This window comes from Drosophila bipectinata, chromosome 2L, assembly GCF_030179905.1.
Source record: "Drosophila bipectinata strain 14024-0381.07 chromosome 2L, DbipHiC1v2, whole genome shotgun sequence".
NCBI lineage: Eukaryota > Metazoa > Arthropoda > Insecta > Diptera > Drosophilidae > Drosophila > Drosophila bipectinata.
The window spans coordinates 7107665-7124091 of NC_091736.1; the positions used below are offsets into that span (position 1 = coordinate 7107665).

General features: G+C 39.1%; 1 protein-coding gene and 2 long non-coding RNA genes across 4 annotated transcripts; 1 reads left to right on the plus strand and 2 right to left on the minus strand.

Annotated features, from left to right (window-relative positions):
* Window positions 1-4604: 4604 nt before the first annotated feature.
* On the minus strand, window positions 4605-7569 carry LOC108130900 (uncharacterized). 2 transcript variants are annotated; one of them, XR_011442197.1, is made up of 6 exons: window positions 7449-7569; window positions 7300-7391; window positions 6525-6635; window positions 6087-6463; window positions 4683-5200; window positions 4605-4619 (listed from the first exon to the last, which is right to left on the minus strand). It is a non-coding gene; the product is annotated as an uncharacterized lncRNA (long non-coding RNA). The 2 variants fall into 2 exon arrangements; XR_006246122.2 differs by lacking the exons at window positions 4605-4619; window positions 4683-5200 and having other exon boundaries at window positions 5996-6208; window positions 6291-6463; window positions 7449-7559.
* LOC138925945 (uncharacterized) lies at window positions 6804-7409 on the plus strand. Its single transcript, XR_011442198.1, has 2 exons — window positions 6804-6865; window positions 7014-7409. It is a non-coding gene; the product is annotated as an uncharacterized lncRNA (long non-coding RNA).
* A 4540-nt stretch (window positions 7570-12109) lies between the features above and the next one.
* Window positions 12110-15294, minus strand: LOC108130895 (hepatic lectin-like). The gene is made up of 2 exons (XM_017249566.2): window positions 15257-15294; window positions 12110-12881 (listed from the first exon to the last, which is right to left on the minus strand). The coding sequence occupies exons 1-2, from the start codon at window positions 15292-15294 to the stop codon at window positions 12110-12112; spliced, it is 810 nt and encodes a 269-aa protein (XP_017105055.2).
* Window positions 15295-16427: the final 1133 nt, after the last annotated feature.

The window sequence follows — 16427 nt, forward strand, 5'->3', positions numbered from 1 at the left end:
GCCTTTCAAAAGCCTCGGACATTAGAAGTGCTTATAAAAACCTCAAACCCCTTGGGTATATTTTTTCGGATAGAGCCAGAATGTCAGATTATCAGGCACTGATTGCTAGTGTCTTTGTTTATAATGGCCTTTTAATTAAACAGCGGCAATTATCGGTGTGATCGGTACTAGTATCTAGTCTACCCACTCAAGAGGTTCTTTCCTTTGATTAGATTATAGTCTAATTTTTGCAAATCACTTTTTTACACCGAAATATATTTTTATTGTGGCTTAAACTGCTTTATAGATAAAACCTTTTGCATTAACACATTATACAGCTTGAGCGGTGATTCGATATATATTTTTTTTTATAACCAAAAAGATAACCATCAAAAGTGACTTTTCAACAGCGCCATAAAAATTGATACATGCACCCTCCACATACGATTTTGCAGCATCTGATTCTTTTTTGCGTTAAAATTTTCAATAATTCTGAAAATTCAAGCAGATATTTTTGGGGGAGGCTGTTCCAGAGCTTGGGAAGTATACCATATATGTATGTTAAGCGCTACCTTTTGACGCACTTAATCTGCCAATAAAAGTAAATCAAAAGGAACCAAAAAGGCACCCCGAACAACCCCCAAGCCGAGAGCAGTTCAAGAGGCATTTCCTGTTTTAAATTGAGGTATGCCATGGGATATTGCCGATATGGATATGGGATATGGCAAAAATTCCTTGCCTATTTTTTTGCTTCTTTTACTTTCGCATCTCATCTCTTTCTGCTTTCCGCCAATAAATTGCCGTTGTTTCTGTAGGATGGGGGAGTGTTCTGTGTTGAAAAGTGTAATTTTAAAAACTCATAATCGCAGATAAGTGCGGTCTCAAATTGCCAGAGCCGGGCGGACCCGAGTAAAAATGCCTGACAGAAGGCCATTCATTACAACGGCCAACGACTCATCAGGGTATGGGGGGGGGGATGGAATGGCCGTACCCATACCAACATATATAGTATATCTCATATGAGTGCTCTTTTTACACAACTTTTGCCTATAATCCCACCGCCCACAACAACAAAAGGAATGCAGAAAAAAAAAGCATTGCAGAAACGAACGATTTACCAATTTTCATTTCAAGTCCATTGTTACCGCTCTGGCTGCTTAGCCCCCTCGGCCCATGCCATGATGTATGTTGGTATTAAAAGTTATTGAAAAAATTGCTGACAAAAGAAGTATAAATATTTACGCAAAATACTATTTGAAAGTCAAGAGGCAGACAGGATTCGGTAGGCTAAAGGGATGGGGTACTGGTGGCAGCCCCTTTGGCTCAAAAGCCGATTTCAAGGATTTTGAAGAGCGAATGCAAATGATTGGCTTCTTTGATGTTATCCTGAACGAATTCTGCATTTTTTGGCTTAAGATTTACAGTAGATTGAGGTGGGGGTGGCTTGTTTTAATTAAAATGGCTTAGAAACTTTAGATAATACTTTACTATTTTTTATTTGAAAAAAGAAGTACTAGTCCTGAACATATCTAATTTTTTTTTATAACAAAAGTGTCTGTATATCTTGTTGCACACACACCCATAAATTTGAATTTAATTAAAAACTCCCAAACAATTGAAATCCAAAAGAAGTTGAGCCAGCAAAACAAAAGTTTTCCCCAACTCGGGGATTATACTGGGAGTAAGTATCTCCCTAGAGCTTCTAGGTGTGTGCAATAGGATATAAATAAAAACCGAAAATGCTATAAATTTTATGTGGAATATAATTGCTTAATGGCGATGGCATTGCCCTAGCATAATTGCCACATTTCACACATTGGGAGCAAAGTCCTGGAAATAAAAATTAATTTTAATTTTAGGCAGCCTGCCAGTCAGCACAGAACAGAACAGGAACAACAATAACAAGACAATTACACACCGCACACACGAAATGAGTCCCAGGCCCAAGAAAACAAGGACTACTGTTCCCTTTCCACCTCTGTACCCGCCCCTCTGTTCATCAAGGACTAACAAGGACACCGCACCGACAAATTGTTGCCCGCCGTTTGTCGAGTAGAAAATTGAAATTAAAAAGAAAATGCACAAAGGCAAAAAAATGTCTAAAATGTTAACAGCATTTCCCATCGCGGTGCAGGGGTAGGGGTAGGTGGGTGTTATGGTGGTGCTATGTCATCCCGGTGGAAACTGTGGGAAATTGTCGCGTCTTGGGCGATAAATCAGGCAGGTGTCGTCGGCGGTTGGGTGTTAAGCATCTTTTCTGTTCTTTTCTCCGTGTGAGATGTGGTCGCATTAAAAATGCAGCAAAGTTGCCAGAACAAGCTACATAAACCACCCAACCACCAGCCAGCTTTTTTCCATTCCCTCCCCCCTTTTGAACCACCATCACCACCACCATCCCCCCATCTTATGGCAACATTTCAATATTTCATGCAAAAAGGCGCAAGTAATTAAATTCAAGGAAAACTAACGGCAAAGACCGCACTGTAAAAATGCCATAATTATACGCGACTGCATGTCGTGTGGGCTTAGTGTACCGCCCTTAACCCAGTGTCTCCCATTAACCCCCAACCGCCCCGGCGGACGACCTGCGGAGCGTACATACGCCAGCCCATTGGCGTCATAACCTTTTACAGCCTTAGACGAGGTCTTCTTGTCGACATCTTCATCTTCGTCTTGGTTTTGATTTGGTTTGCATTAATACCCTGTAAAAAAAAGTTAAGAGAAGGGGTTTAACTTTGTTTCATTTTAATTATTAGAATATTTTTTTAATAAATATTAACAGAAATATAAACTAAGTTGCATATTATTGTATTGCTAGATTCCATTTTAATAACTTATAGATTCTTTATGGACTAAAACAATTGATGGTTCTTAACTGAAGCCCGTTGAATTTATTTTATTAAGAAATAAAGTTAAATTTTAATATTTAAATGTATTTATAGGGCTTAATTCTATTTCACCCTAGAAAGTATTGCTCCTTACATAGTAACCACATTTTTGTAGCACTTTTCATGTCTGCCAACCACGGTTTCGTCTACCCCTGACCCAACCACCCACTCGTTTTGAACATTTTCGGATGTGGGGTTGCGTCTTAATCCTTTTTCCATTATTATTTTCATAATTCTTATTTACATGACGCCAAACGTCTTCGTCTTCGTCTCTCTGTCTCGGTCTCGGTTTTGGCGTCTTACTTGCTGAGATTTTTGTCTGTTATTGTTGTGGGCGGGGTCCAACCCTCTTTTCTTAAAATTTCCACAAAACCCCCTCCCCTGAAACAAGGCCATCCAGGAGCGCAGCACAAGTGGGGAATGCTTAGCTCCCCCAAAAAAGTAATTATTAGCTACGCTCCTGGTACAAAACCAAAAGGGTAGAGCTTGTCTCCTTTGCTTGACGCTTTTTTAATGTTTGGCGAAAAATTATTTTCTTATAACTGAATTATTCACTGATTACATGCCGTTGCCTTTCGCGCTTCTCCAGTGTCCTTCGCTCTCTTTCGTTTTGTGTGGTGCTGTCTCTTTCGGTTTACCCCGTTCACCTATCTGCCAGGCCAGGCCAGCCCAGGCCGTGCTGGGCCTGTCGCTTTCGCTTTGCCAACCCCTTATCGTGCTTTACAAATTTATTACTCATACGCCCCGCCCAACCAGCCCCGAGTCCTTCGGCTTGCCACTTTTCCGGACAGACCCAGTTCGGAATGATTCGCTTGTTTGAATATGTGGGGGTGGCCCGGGGGCCATCTGGGGGCGAAGGGGAGTGGTTATATAAAAAAATAAGGCGGGGGTGCGCATGTGAGAACTGCATAATTATGAGCGCAAAACGGATTTAATTTTTAATTAAAGCGCATTTGAGTGTCTCCGCCCCAGGGTCCTTGTTGCTTTTGGACGAGCTTTTGGTTAATTTTTATATTATATTTTTGTTTATTTTTGGGTTTTACGTTGTCTGGAGTTTTCAATCAAATAATATCTTTTATGAAACTCATTTTCATTGACTGATCGGATTTTAATTATTATTTAAGTCGTCTTTTATTTTTTGAAAATTGCTCCTAAAGGATCTTAAATTTTCATTCCTTTTGATGAATGTGCAACCAGTAGCTCTACTTGATGATGGCCACTTGTAATTGTATCTGCTTCCATGGCTCCCTTCTCCTGCCGGTCGTCCACCTGCCTCGTGCGCCCAATATTATGCTTTCATTTCTGTTTGCCAAGTGTTTGCATAAAGCGCGCGTTGACTGACCACGCACCCCTGTCTCCCACCCTTCACCTTCTGGAAGCCTTCTTCGCCCTCAACCTTATTACCATCCCCCTAGTCCTGCTTCCATCCTCCGGATTCATCCGTCCAAGCAGCGGGCATCGATAATGTGTCGCCTGTTTAACCAGAGGTTTGTTCTTCCCGAACCGGGACTGCAGTGGGAAAAATGAATAGGTTTATTTTAAATAAAATATTTAATAAATTTAATTTACAAAATCCGCGTCAAAACTTATCTTCTTCAAGGAGATCTTAAAATTAGTCCGATTGATAGTTTCCTTTGTTAGCTACCCTTAATATTGCCCTGTGTACTCCTGCTCCAGTTTCAGTTACTGATTCTGCTCCTGTGTACTTCTCTGGGCCCGTTCCACCTTTCTGGTGCCTGCCCCTCGATGATGCTGATGATGACACTCATAACAATTGCGCGACGGCATTTTACCTGAACAAACTTTGATACATGCCTCGCTTGTTGGGCCGAAGGGAGGACCTCCACCACCCGCTAGTGGAGTGGGTGTGGCGGGTGGACTTCCAGCTAAAGGCAATGGCCAAAACCAAACCAAACGTAAACGCAAATGAAAGCAAAATGCAGCCATGTCAGCAGTAGCAACAACAACGAGGACGATGATAGCGGTGCAGTGGCGGCTAACAAAACAACTGAAGGGAAAGCTGGATGGGTGGACGATGTACGTTGGTGGGGGTCTATGGGGGTGGTACCTTGGCCATTTGGCAGTTGGCACTCGAATGCAATTTCAGTAATTAAAATAAACAACAGACGACGGGCCGCTGTTGCAGTTTGACTCCTGGCAGTGGGCTATTCGATGTCCGCCCACGATGACAACAACATCCTCATCAAAATCATCATCATCGTCAGGGACATATCATTATGGTGCAATTCTTTGCATCCATTTGGGCCAATTGCTTTGTCAAAATAAACAGTTGACGTTTGGCTTGATGGATTTAATCAAAGCTAAGTGATACTCTATGTTACAAAATGTGAATAATGATAAATTTTATATATTTTTTAAAGAATAATAGATTATAGATTAAAAGGATCAAAAGTTAATTTCAATAATATAATTTTAGCTAACTTTCCCCAACTAGCATAGACACCATTTAAGTTATAAAGGGTATCTATCCAGATAGACCATACCCCACATTTAGGACATAATAAAAGGCCCCAACGAAATCAGAATAGAAACACGACGGTGTGCTGCGGATTTTGTGGCCAGAGAGACAAGTCCGGGAATTGACTTAATTAAATGCAATTTTCAATGCGTTTTTCGCCATTTGAGTGCGCAATTTACGGATACACCCCATGGAGTGACAATCCGAGTGCCATGAGGTGGGGTCTTGGCATTGTCACTTGGTAGGTTTTTATGTTTGTTTAATTGTCGGAGATGCGTTTCGCTTTATGCTTATTTATGATTTAATTAAATGCAATGCAGTCCGTAAAATGAGCCATGTTAGTGAACTTCCAGGGTTCGGGGGAAAGACATTCAAGAGTGGTGATGGAGTTGGAGTGTTTATTTTCGTTTCGAGACGTTCTTTGTGGCCAGAAAATGACCAGAGAAGCTCATTTAATTAAGCTGCCAGCCCATAATGAGGAAATTCATTGCCTCTGACCAAGGGACGTATAAATATGTATTTTTATTTATATTTTATACGTATTTTTCCAGCTTCAAACTTAAAAAAAAGCCAACCATCAATCAAATTATAGGATGTTTCATGAGGAACATTTGGGCAGCACTGGCAGTTTAAGAATTATTTATAAAAATTTAAAATAAAAGTCCATTTTAAGTCCAGCCTTTTTTTCGTTTCACATCGTTTTAACCCTAATCTATGTATTTCCTCCTATTCCACCTTACCTTCATGTTGTTTTCGGCTTTTGAATAATTGAATTCTTCTGCTTGGTGAAACACAAAACTCAAATGCACAACCGAATGAGTTGATCAATCAATTTGAGGGTTTTTAGGTGGGTGGCCTAACCCTTACCGGATATGTGAAATGCAGAGATATGGAGATTTGTATTCCGAAGGAAATAAGTTGAGACTTCATTAGCTTTAGCTCACCTTTAACGAAGTTTTGTGAGTAAATTATGGAGTGTGAAAATTTAATTTTAATATTAAACAAAAGAAAACAAAAAAAAAATGTATATAAATCATTCGTCATTGTAAATGAATTCCAATGAATTCCAATTATATAAATCATTCGTCATCATAAATCCAAACACCTGCGGAAGGTTCTATAATAAAAGTTCAAATATGTTTCAATTGTTAAATGTTTGCAACCAAATTTCTATTTACCAAACCATGGTGCTAGTGCAATGATTGCTAGAAAAGCTGTAGTCCAAGACATGATTTATTCTTCAGTAGCCAATGTATTAAACAAAAAATTTTCCATCGTTCTCTTTTATACTAAAAATTGGGAATGCAAGTACATATATAGAGTATTCGATATGGATAAGCTTTAAAGCTTGAAAGTCAATATTTCATTTCAAGGTTAAGTTTATGTGGCGAATCAATTGAATTCGGTTACCCGTTAATGATTGGAAAAAGAACAAGAAAGGAGGGCTAACTTGGGGCAGAGCCGAATTGCAGATTGCAAAATGCAGTATTATATAGAATTTATCTAAAAATCGAATAAGGTATTCCTCTTAAGGATCGGTTGACAATTGGAAAAGATATGGCTAACGCTGTGGCCCCCATTACCCTCCCCATGCATTTTTCAACATTTTGAAGGGGTCTCCCCAGAAAATTTGACAAAAAATCTAAAAAAAAATATGTTGTTTCCAGGTTTTATAACAGATTCATGGAGAATCGATCTACAAATCGATTAAGGTATTCCGCTCAAGGATCGCATCAAAAAATGCAAAGATATGGCCATCGCTGTGGCCCCTATTGCCCTCCCCATGCATTTTTCAACATTTTGAAGGGGTCTCCCAAGAATATTTTTATATATATTATATAAAAAAATATTTTGTTTCCAGGTTTTTATAAAACGGCGTTGCTTATCAGGTTCTTTTTTATGCTAAAACAAATATTTTAAAAGGAATTTTAGTAACGGATTAACCTTTTTTACCTTTAAAGTATGAACCTAACTTGAATACTGCATATCAACTGCATCGCTTTTTTTTTTTGGAAGACGCTCTTTTATTATTTTTATCAATTGGGCTAAAATAAACATTCTAAATAATGAAAAGAAATTAAAATAAAACTTCGAGTACTTACGTAAAAAAACAATTGTAATTAAAAACGTCATTAGGAAAAAATAAAAATTCCGTGGCATGTTTTTTCTTTTCAAATTATAAATAAAAATGGAGCATTCGAAATACCTTTTTTGCCTAGGTTATTTGGATTTAAAGCAATGCATATCGATTTAGTATGCTATTTTAAAGATTAAAGATTATTTAAAGATTAAAATAATCCGTTACAAAACCCCTTCTTATTAAAAATGAAATTTTGAGAGCAGAGATGGGGTTAATAATAATCTTATCCAGTTGGGAACTGGAGTCTGAAGTTTTCCTGAATTTTTCTCAGACTCAGTTGTGCTTTTGGCACTTCATTCATTTGTGAATGTGACAAGTGCCGAGTGCAGAGTACCGAGTGGGAATGGAAATGGGTATGGGAATTGTTGCCTGTCGTTGGCTGGGTTCGCTGACAACGCTCAACTTTATGTTGATTACCTTTTTTGATTATGTCTGAGTGTGTGTTTGAGTTCTTGGCACACGGCGAAAAGCCGGGATAAAACAATAAACATAAACCAAATGACGGGACGACGACGACAACAACGACTACGACGGCGGAGGGCATGAAATATGATTGAAGTCGAAATGAAAGATCCAGAGCTGGGCCACTTGAGAGGTGGCTCATGTGGAGAGAAACAATCCTGAGCCACTCTGGGGACACGAGTTGAAAAGGTGCAGCTGCTGACAAAAAAGGACATAATCACTTTTGCCGGCAACGGCCAAATTAAATCCAGCGAATATGCAAAAACACACTCTCCTCAAGCCCATCGTTGGCTGGGGCGGGAGTCCCCAAAAAACATTCTAATTGCAATAAAAAGCAACATTAACTGAGCGCCCCAGAGGGTGGCCCACTCAAAAACTGTCTCCTTCTTTGTAATAATCATCGAATAAATTATGCAAAAATCATTTCCATTGTTGTAAGTGGCTGTTGTTCGTTGTTCCCCGTGTGCGTTGTCAACGCGGTTCTCATCTGGGTCCTTGCCGGAGGAAACAATATTCTAGTATCGTATTACAGTAACCGGCTTTTTGGTGGTTTGGAATCCTTAAATTGGCAATACTTGAAATTTTAATAAGCTTTACAAAGGTATTTAAAATTTATTTTGTTTGGTTTCTAGGGTTGAGCTTGAAAAAGGGACTAAGTTTTCTTTTAAGGAAATATATTGAGAAAACTTATAATTCTAGTTGTTAAAAAATGCATACCAATTCAATAAAATAAACTCTTTTATCATAAACATTGACTAAAGCCCAATTACACAACCTTAATAAATCCGATTTCGGATTTTCCAATGTCAGAATTATCTCGTTAAGTTACTGAAACCCAAAAAGGCCAGGGAACAAGTGGCCACCCTTGGAAATACCTTTTGTAAGCCCGGCCAGGAGTCAGAAGACCGGAGACAGGAGGGGTGGCCAAGATTAGCCGAGCATTTTATTTTCCACTTTGCTTGTATTTATTTAAATTTGAGCCTCGGCGGCTATATGGGCAGAAAGATATAGCCAGACAGAGGCTTTGGACCTTGGGCTTATCGCTCGCTCAGCTTATTTGCACAGGCGATTGCCGAAAACCAATCGGCGTAAAATTGAAACCAGCACCGGGGATCGACTTCTTTTCATTTTTGTATTTTTTTTCTTGGTACTTTTATTTTGGGGTGTGCCGGGGCATAAAAATGAAAAACAAATAAAAGGGCATCCGAGATACCGTGGAGAGTGGGAAAGTGTCGAGCTAGTGGATAGGAAATTTCCAAAAATTAAACATGCCCGATGCGCATCGATTGATTGACGCGCGATTTGACACGTGGAAAAAGCATAAAATATGAAAATAGGAAATACGGAAAAGCCACTCGACGTATTGGCAAAAATGGGGAAAATATAATAGCATCTGTAATTGTTGCAACCACCCTTGGCAGGTTTTAGGACTTTGACTTCTCCAATTTCGTATGCAAATCATCCGGCGAGAGGCGTTCAAAACCGCGATGTTAAGCGTGAAATTTGTTTTTCATTTTCATTTCGGTCACAAGTCGGCGGTTGACAGATACTCAAATCGAATTTTTGTCCTGCCTGGCAAGTCATAAGAAAATATTTGAATAAAAGAACGTTCTATATATATTTTTTTTCTTTGTTACCCTCAACGCCTACTTTAAATGGCCTCCCACTTTGTCAGGGGTGTGTCGCTTACTTGACGCTTGTTTTTCGGTACATTATGCAAAATAAACATGCAAATAAGATTTGCAGTTAATAAAATTGGCGTACAACCTTATACTCGTGTACCTCCAGTCTCCCTCTGGTGCCGGGATAAGTCCTGAAAGACACCCCTCGAAAACGAAAACGAAATCGACTTGTCCATATGCCACATTGGGGAACAATTATGTGAGATTTTAATTTTATTGCTAAGCGATTTTCTGGCATGGTTTTGGGCAACTGGGGGGAAATTTGAGATTAGCCAATTTTTAAAATCGTAAAAAATATTTCCTCTCATTTCTTTTACCAATAATTTAGAAATATTTTTTTAGTAGCCATTGCCCTTAAATCTGAATAGGCCTGTCTATATTTCATTGGCATTCTGTTGATTCCTGTTTCTTATACAATTTTTCTATTCGTTTCCTAGAAGTGGCTTACAAATGGTATGGAACTCATACTCCGTGGATAAGTAGCGTTAAATTGTGAGATTGTATTACATTTCCCCCGATAACAGTCGGGATTAAGATTTGCTTTTGGGGATGCTTAGACAGGGGATCAGACAGACAGAAATAAATATAAGTTGGAGGTGGTCAGGAGGGGATATTTTTAACTTTATTAAATAAAGGATTTCTATTTTGTATAAAACCGATAAAATTTCGTACAATATCTATAAAACTAGCTTTAATATATGTATTAAACATATACAATATATTATCAAGTAATATCAAGTATGCTATATTATTTATACCATTTTGGTAAAACTTTCTTTCCGACAAACATTTTGTATAAATTGGCTGACCACTTCCTGTATTTGTCAAATTTATTGATAGCCCAATATATCAAACTCCAATGCCCCTGGGGGAAAAAGTCCTTTAAAGAGGGTACAAAATTTCGTTCTCCTTGGTTCATTTTACGGACAGAATGTTGAAAACTTTGATTGATGCATCGTCGATAGCGGCGAAATGAAAATTAATCAAAAAATGCAAACTGTCTTGCGACAGCCACATGCCGCACAACTTGTTCGACTTTATCTCCCCGCAGTGCCACCCCGTCGCCCTTTCCTGCTAATAAATTTTTATTTAAAGTTCATAAAACAAACCGTGCGAGATAATAAATTATGAGTAGAAAAAAGCCAGAGCCGGACGCCCCGCAACATCTGCGCCCATGAAATCAACATAAAAAGTCATTTGTATATAATTTTTTCTTAGCTTTGGGTTTTTTTTTTTGGTTTTTGTTTCTTGTATTTTTTGTTGTATAATTTTTTAAAACAAATTTTACACAGTTGCTGCGGCTTCACGCTTATTTCAAATGCTCCCCGAAAAAGTATGCAAAGTATTATATTTCCCCTTCTTCGACGTCTTGCTCGTAATTCGCATTCATTTATCTAAGCAGCCGTGTCTTCTTTCATATTTTTTGTAACTTTTCTCTTTTGTTTTTTTGGCCACTTTTGCTTACTTTTTTACGTGACTTGTTCTGCCTTGAGGGGGAATGAAATATAAGGTGGATCCTTTGGCTTTTGGGAGGTGGAGCATTCGGCAATACCATAAAGTATTGTCGTACTTATTAAAAAACATAATTTAGGCATTTTGTTTGTCATTTATTTTGATTACATGTTGTAATGGGAAATGCCAAAGTGGTGCCAATATTTTATATGAGGCTTTTAATATTTAAACAGCTAAAAAATATTCCTCCTAAAAATAAAATAAAAAAAAAAGAATTTAATTCCCCCAAAGGCTAAATACAATCCAGGGGGGAAAAAACCAAAACTGAAGTCACTCGACTGGGGATTAGGTCGGTCTCCTCCAATCAGCAACCCTAGACCTGTATCCTGGCTGTATCCTGTTCAGTCCTGGCTGGCAACCCTTTTGTTTTTGTGCTGGTGCCGCGACATGATAAATGACCGGTGTTATTCAAATTAATTGATCAAATCCGAATGTCAGACTCTGGAAATCTGCGAGAAATTGCCAAATTACGGCATCAAATGAATTAAGTGGCGACTGACACCAGGCCAGCGGATACGGATACGGATGTGGTTGGGTCTGTGGATGAGCATGGGCATGGTGGGCTGTGGGATTTGGTAATGGAAGGCAGTTGGAAATTTGCATGTATCATGCGGGTGACCGGGGCGGACGACACCCAGCGGGTACCACACACAAATTCCGGATGCGAGTCTCTACGGTTAACGGGTATATGTGTGTCAAACGGTATAGCTTCCGGTTGAATGATTGGACAAATGAATGGCTTACAAACGAACGCATGTCCGAACGGACGCAGGATAACCAGGACAACCGAATGGGGCGAAACCGGAGCAGCAGGAGCATCTCCCTCGAGGGCAGAAACACGTCGACTGTTTGTGGTTACTGCGGGCGCATCCATCTCTCACAGAAAGTCAAAATATTAGAGCACTCAAAGAAAAAGTATTGCATTTTAGATTCACTTTTATTTTTATTAATATAGTAGACTGATTTATTAATTGTTTGTGTTTGCTTGGCAAATAAAGTAAAGTTCCCTGGTACACCAGTTATCGTCCATGTTCTGGTAGCTTTTCAATGTAACACAGTCCTGATTGTTGTCGTTATTGGGTTCGCCCGGAGCCCACTTTAAAAGGGGCGCCCTCTTCCCGGTCGGGGCGGCAATGAACTCGTTTTCCTTGTCCAAATCGTTAATTCCAATCCAATAGGGATCTCTCGTAAGTCTTGCCCTGATGTCGTTCAGCTCCTGCTCATTTTCGATGGTGGCTAGATCATCGCCCAACCGGCGACAGAAATGCGAGGCCCCGAACCAGTTGTGTTTAATACTCTTATCAATATAAAAATACCTGGTGCCTATCTTTACAAAGTTTGGTGGTATCTGCTTTGTGACTTTGGACAATGTTTCCTTAACTTGGCTTTCTATTCGGGTCAGTCTCCCGGTAAGATCCTGTGGGATGATCTTTTGCCAATACAAGGTCTTCGTCTCAAAAGACTCCTCGACTCTAAGGCTTGTATTCTGGACTTCTGAAAGTTGTATTTCCGTATTTTTTTGCAGCTTTTCAAAGTTTGATCGATAGGTTTCCAAATATTTTTCTATTGAACTCTGACCAGCTTCCAGGTTGTCCAAAATGCTTTCCGCATTATTCCATCTGTCCTTAAAGTCCTCAGGTATGAGTTTGTTCCATGTCAAGTTATTGTAAAACAGGGAGGCTTCAATCCTGAACTGGGCATTTTGCAGAATGGCTTGTCGGCTTTCCAGCCAATCCAATCTGTTTTCGGTGTCATTTGGTTTAGTAGAATTAAGATTCCCAGGGGTTTCGACTATTAATGCTCCAGTTATTCTCTGAGGCAGTGCCCAGACTATGCAAATAATTATAGAAAGTATTGCGATTTTTATCATTTTCAGTGAATACTTTCCAATGCTGCCAGTTTTGAACTGAATGTTGGGGGGGTTATATTAACACTTTATATAGCTAGCCCCCTGGTTTGTATAAAAACTCACCATATCTGCTTTCCAGGAAAGTCGGTATAAGTGAGTCTTCTGCAGCATGTGGGAGATAAGACTATTGGTTTATAAGAAATATTTTATATAAAGTATAACAATAAAAGAAAAATAGGTTAATTAAATATTTTTGTAATAAAAACAAGAAAGGACGGGTATACTTTGTATTCCCGACTGTATGATACCTGGTACTCTTTTCTTTCACCTTATGCACTTTTTTTTCTCTGTTCAAACAATAGTCTTAAAAATAATTAATTTACAAAGGCAAATTTTTAAAAAATATCTATTAATACATTCGCATGAACAAAATATACCCTTATACTCCAAAAGTACCTGGTTTAATAATGACAACCGCTGTGCATTTTTGTTATTTATTTAATGATATATTTTACTGCCACTTTTGTAGGCTTAATCATAAACATATAATCTCTAAATCTGAAGCGTGTGTTCCTTATCTCATAAAAACGAAAGAATAACAATAAACTCTGGTATTTTTTCCAAGTGTAGAGCAAATGCCCACTGGGCATATTTTTCGGAGCAAAAATTGTGCTGAAATTGAAATCGGAATTGAAAATTATCAGAACCAGTAGCAAAAGCAGCCGGCAACGATTTATTGCCTTGCCTTCGAAAATCTCCAAGCCCCACAGTCTTTTGGCAAAATCAAGAGAGTCGAATCATTCAGTCATTTGAGTTGGATTAATTGGTCGGAGTTGCTGGGAAAACGAGACGGGGTATAGACTGATTAATTTTGTGAGATTTTACAATTTGAGAGGTTTTTGCCGAATGATTGCAGAAAGCAATTAAATGCTTAAATTGAGTGCAAAGCAAACTGATTTTGTTGCACTCCCTTTTGGTTTGTGGGAGATCCTTTTGGGAGCTGGGGAAGGAAGAGCTTTCCCCATACCGTTTGCAATTGTAAATGTACTGTAGACTTTTCCCACATTCGTAGGAAAGTGACAAAGCCACTTAACACCTACTCATGTCACCCACACAATCCGCTTAGTTTAAATACCCAAAAGGCTAAACAAAAAACCCGGTAGCTGAAACCACCAAAAGCTACTCACCCACACAAAAGGAGAAAAGAGAGTGGATGGATCCGGTGGCTGGGGGTAGATATTTTGGTGACTTTCTGCAAAATTTAACAAAAACAACAAGGGTTCGCAGCTTCTTTTTCGACACTAAACGCCCCTTTTTGTGCGATGATTTTCCTCAGCTTTTTCGTTGTGGTGGGTGGTGGTCCTTGGGCAAAAGGGTCCTTGCTCAAAGGGCATTACCAACCACCAAAAAACTACAAACGAAAAGGCAACCGACGCTGAGGGGTAAGGTTTCCACTTTTCTGTCAAAACAAACCACCCATACTCACTCCAAATTTTTTTTATTTCAGCAACAAGTGTTCATTGGGGAGTGGATTTTTGTTATAAAAATCTTAAAATCTACTTCTGTTTTAGAGAAAATATTAAAAATAGTACAGAATTCTTTAAAAAGCTAAAAGAAAGATCTATATCTCTAAGATGGACTAGATCATGCATATTATAATTTAAAATCTCAAGCGGATAATGGAAAACCCACAGAACATCCCAGTCATCCCACTGAGCCGGAAGTATTTTGTGAAGTGGCTTTGACTTATGGCCAAGACACTTCCTCGAGGGGTTTCCTTTCCGTTCAGGGGCCTGAAGTTGTCAACGACATTGGCCAGGCTAAGCTTGTCGGCTTCTCCTTGCCTCAGATGGGATCAGCGTTTTTTTTCCGGTCGAGCAGATGGAATCCTGCTGACCTTTCAGCCAGTTGTCTGGCCACCATTGACTCTGTTTACCTTGGCATCAATTTCCATTTCCGAGCACTCCAGTGCAAAAAATATACAAAAAAAAAGAGTGGCTGAGTGTATGAATGAAATTCAAATTTAAAAGTGTTTATGGCAGCGAAATGTAAATTTGTATTTGTTTAAGCGCGTCATGCCGCTAAATAGCAGAGAGTGTGTGCAACAAAAAGAGGCAAGTGCAAAAAACAAACCAACAAAAAATTGAAAACCTTTTTTTGAAAACCAAGCAAGCCACCCTCGAAATATGAACCCTTACCCTGGATTTCGCACATGTGTGATGTATGTAGTGTCGTCCACTTCAGTGTCAAGTGCATATCGCTTACTTGGCAGCCTCCTTCAATTTTCGATTTCCCAGACCCATTACATTTTCCCAACAATATGCAAATAAATTGCCATTTAATAACAAAACTGTTATAGCCCCCATGCATGTGGAATATTTTAAAACAATGGCCAGCATTTTGTCATTTATGTACCTATTTCCATTTGGCAATTTTCTTTGCATTTCATCGGGGAGGCGGTTACCATTTCAATAAAAACAATTTGTGAGTGCAACATTTGCATTGAGTGCTAACGGCCTTTTTATTGTTGTTGCAACTGCTGTTGCACTTCATAAAACCAGAGATGGCTAACGGGGTGTTCTGGGTTACAGGACCTCAGGACTAAAGTCCAACAGGACATTCTCTGGTAACTTTAATCGGTTGAAATATATTTTCAGAACAACCATCCAGATCCCCGCCATCGAATCACGTTTTTGTGGTATTTTAATATTGGGCCGCCGCATCCTTGCAGGCGTGTTGCAACAAACCAGGAGTCAGAAATCCCAAAAGGGAAAATAGCCCCTCATCGGTGGCAGCTGCCGTTGGAATTGCCGCTGACAAAACATTTTGCTGGCCGCATTTAATTAATTGTTCAATAAAATTAATAAACATTTGTGGGTCCTTGGCTCGGCAAAAAGTCAAAACTTTGGCTCTCTGGCTCTTTTCCGCAATGAAATTCATGGCATTTTTTGCTCGACTGCAATGCCAATGCAACAGCCTGGACCTTTAGTGAAAGGATGAAATCAGGATGCCCCCAGGACGGCCGCTCCAGTGCAGTCTGTGCAATGTTTTTCCAATCCTCAGACCCGCAACTCGAGGGTACCCGACTGCATCGCCTGCAGACATGAATGCGACAAAGTCGTTTGGTGCAAAAACATTTCGTAAATTGCTTCATAAATATCAATTTGTAAAATAATAATTGTTGGTCTCTGCCTCTTTGGCTACTGGGGTTTTTAGATTGGTTTGGGATTGGGAATTTGGTAACTCATCTAGACTAGATAGGCTTTAAAAAAATATCTAGTTTGGAGCCAAAAAAGGACACTTAGGGGGTTTAATATCCAAATGGTTTGATTTATATGAAGAAGACTTATGATAACAAACTAACTAAAGAAATGACATAAACCTGGTTTCTTACAGTCTCTGATTTTCTTTAAAGTATTTTAAAATTCTTTTTTTA

Coding starts and splice junctions, on each gene's coding strand:
- LOC108130895 (XM_017249566.2), bottom strand. CDS start 15,294: ATGGGTCTGGGAAATCGAAAATTGAAGGAGGCTGCCAA. Junction 12,882..15,256: donor AAATTGAAGGAGGCTGCCAA/GTAAGCGATATG, acceptor CACCGAAAACAG/ATTGGATTGGCTGGAAAGCC.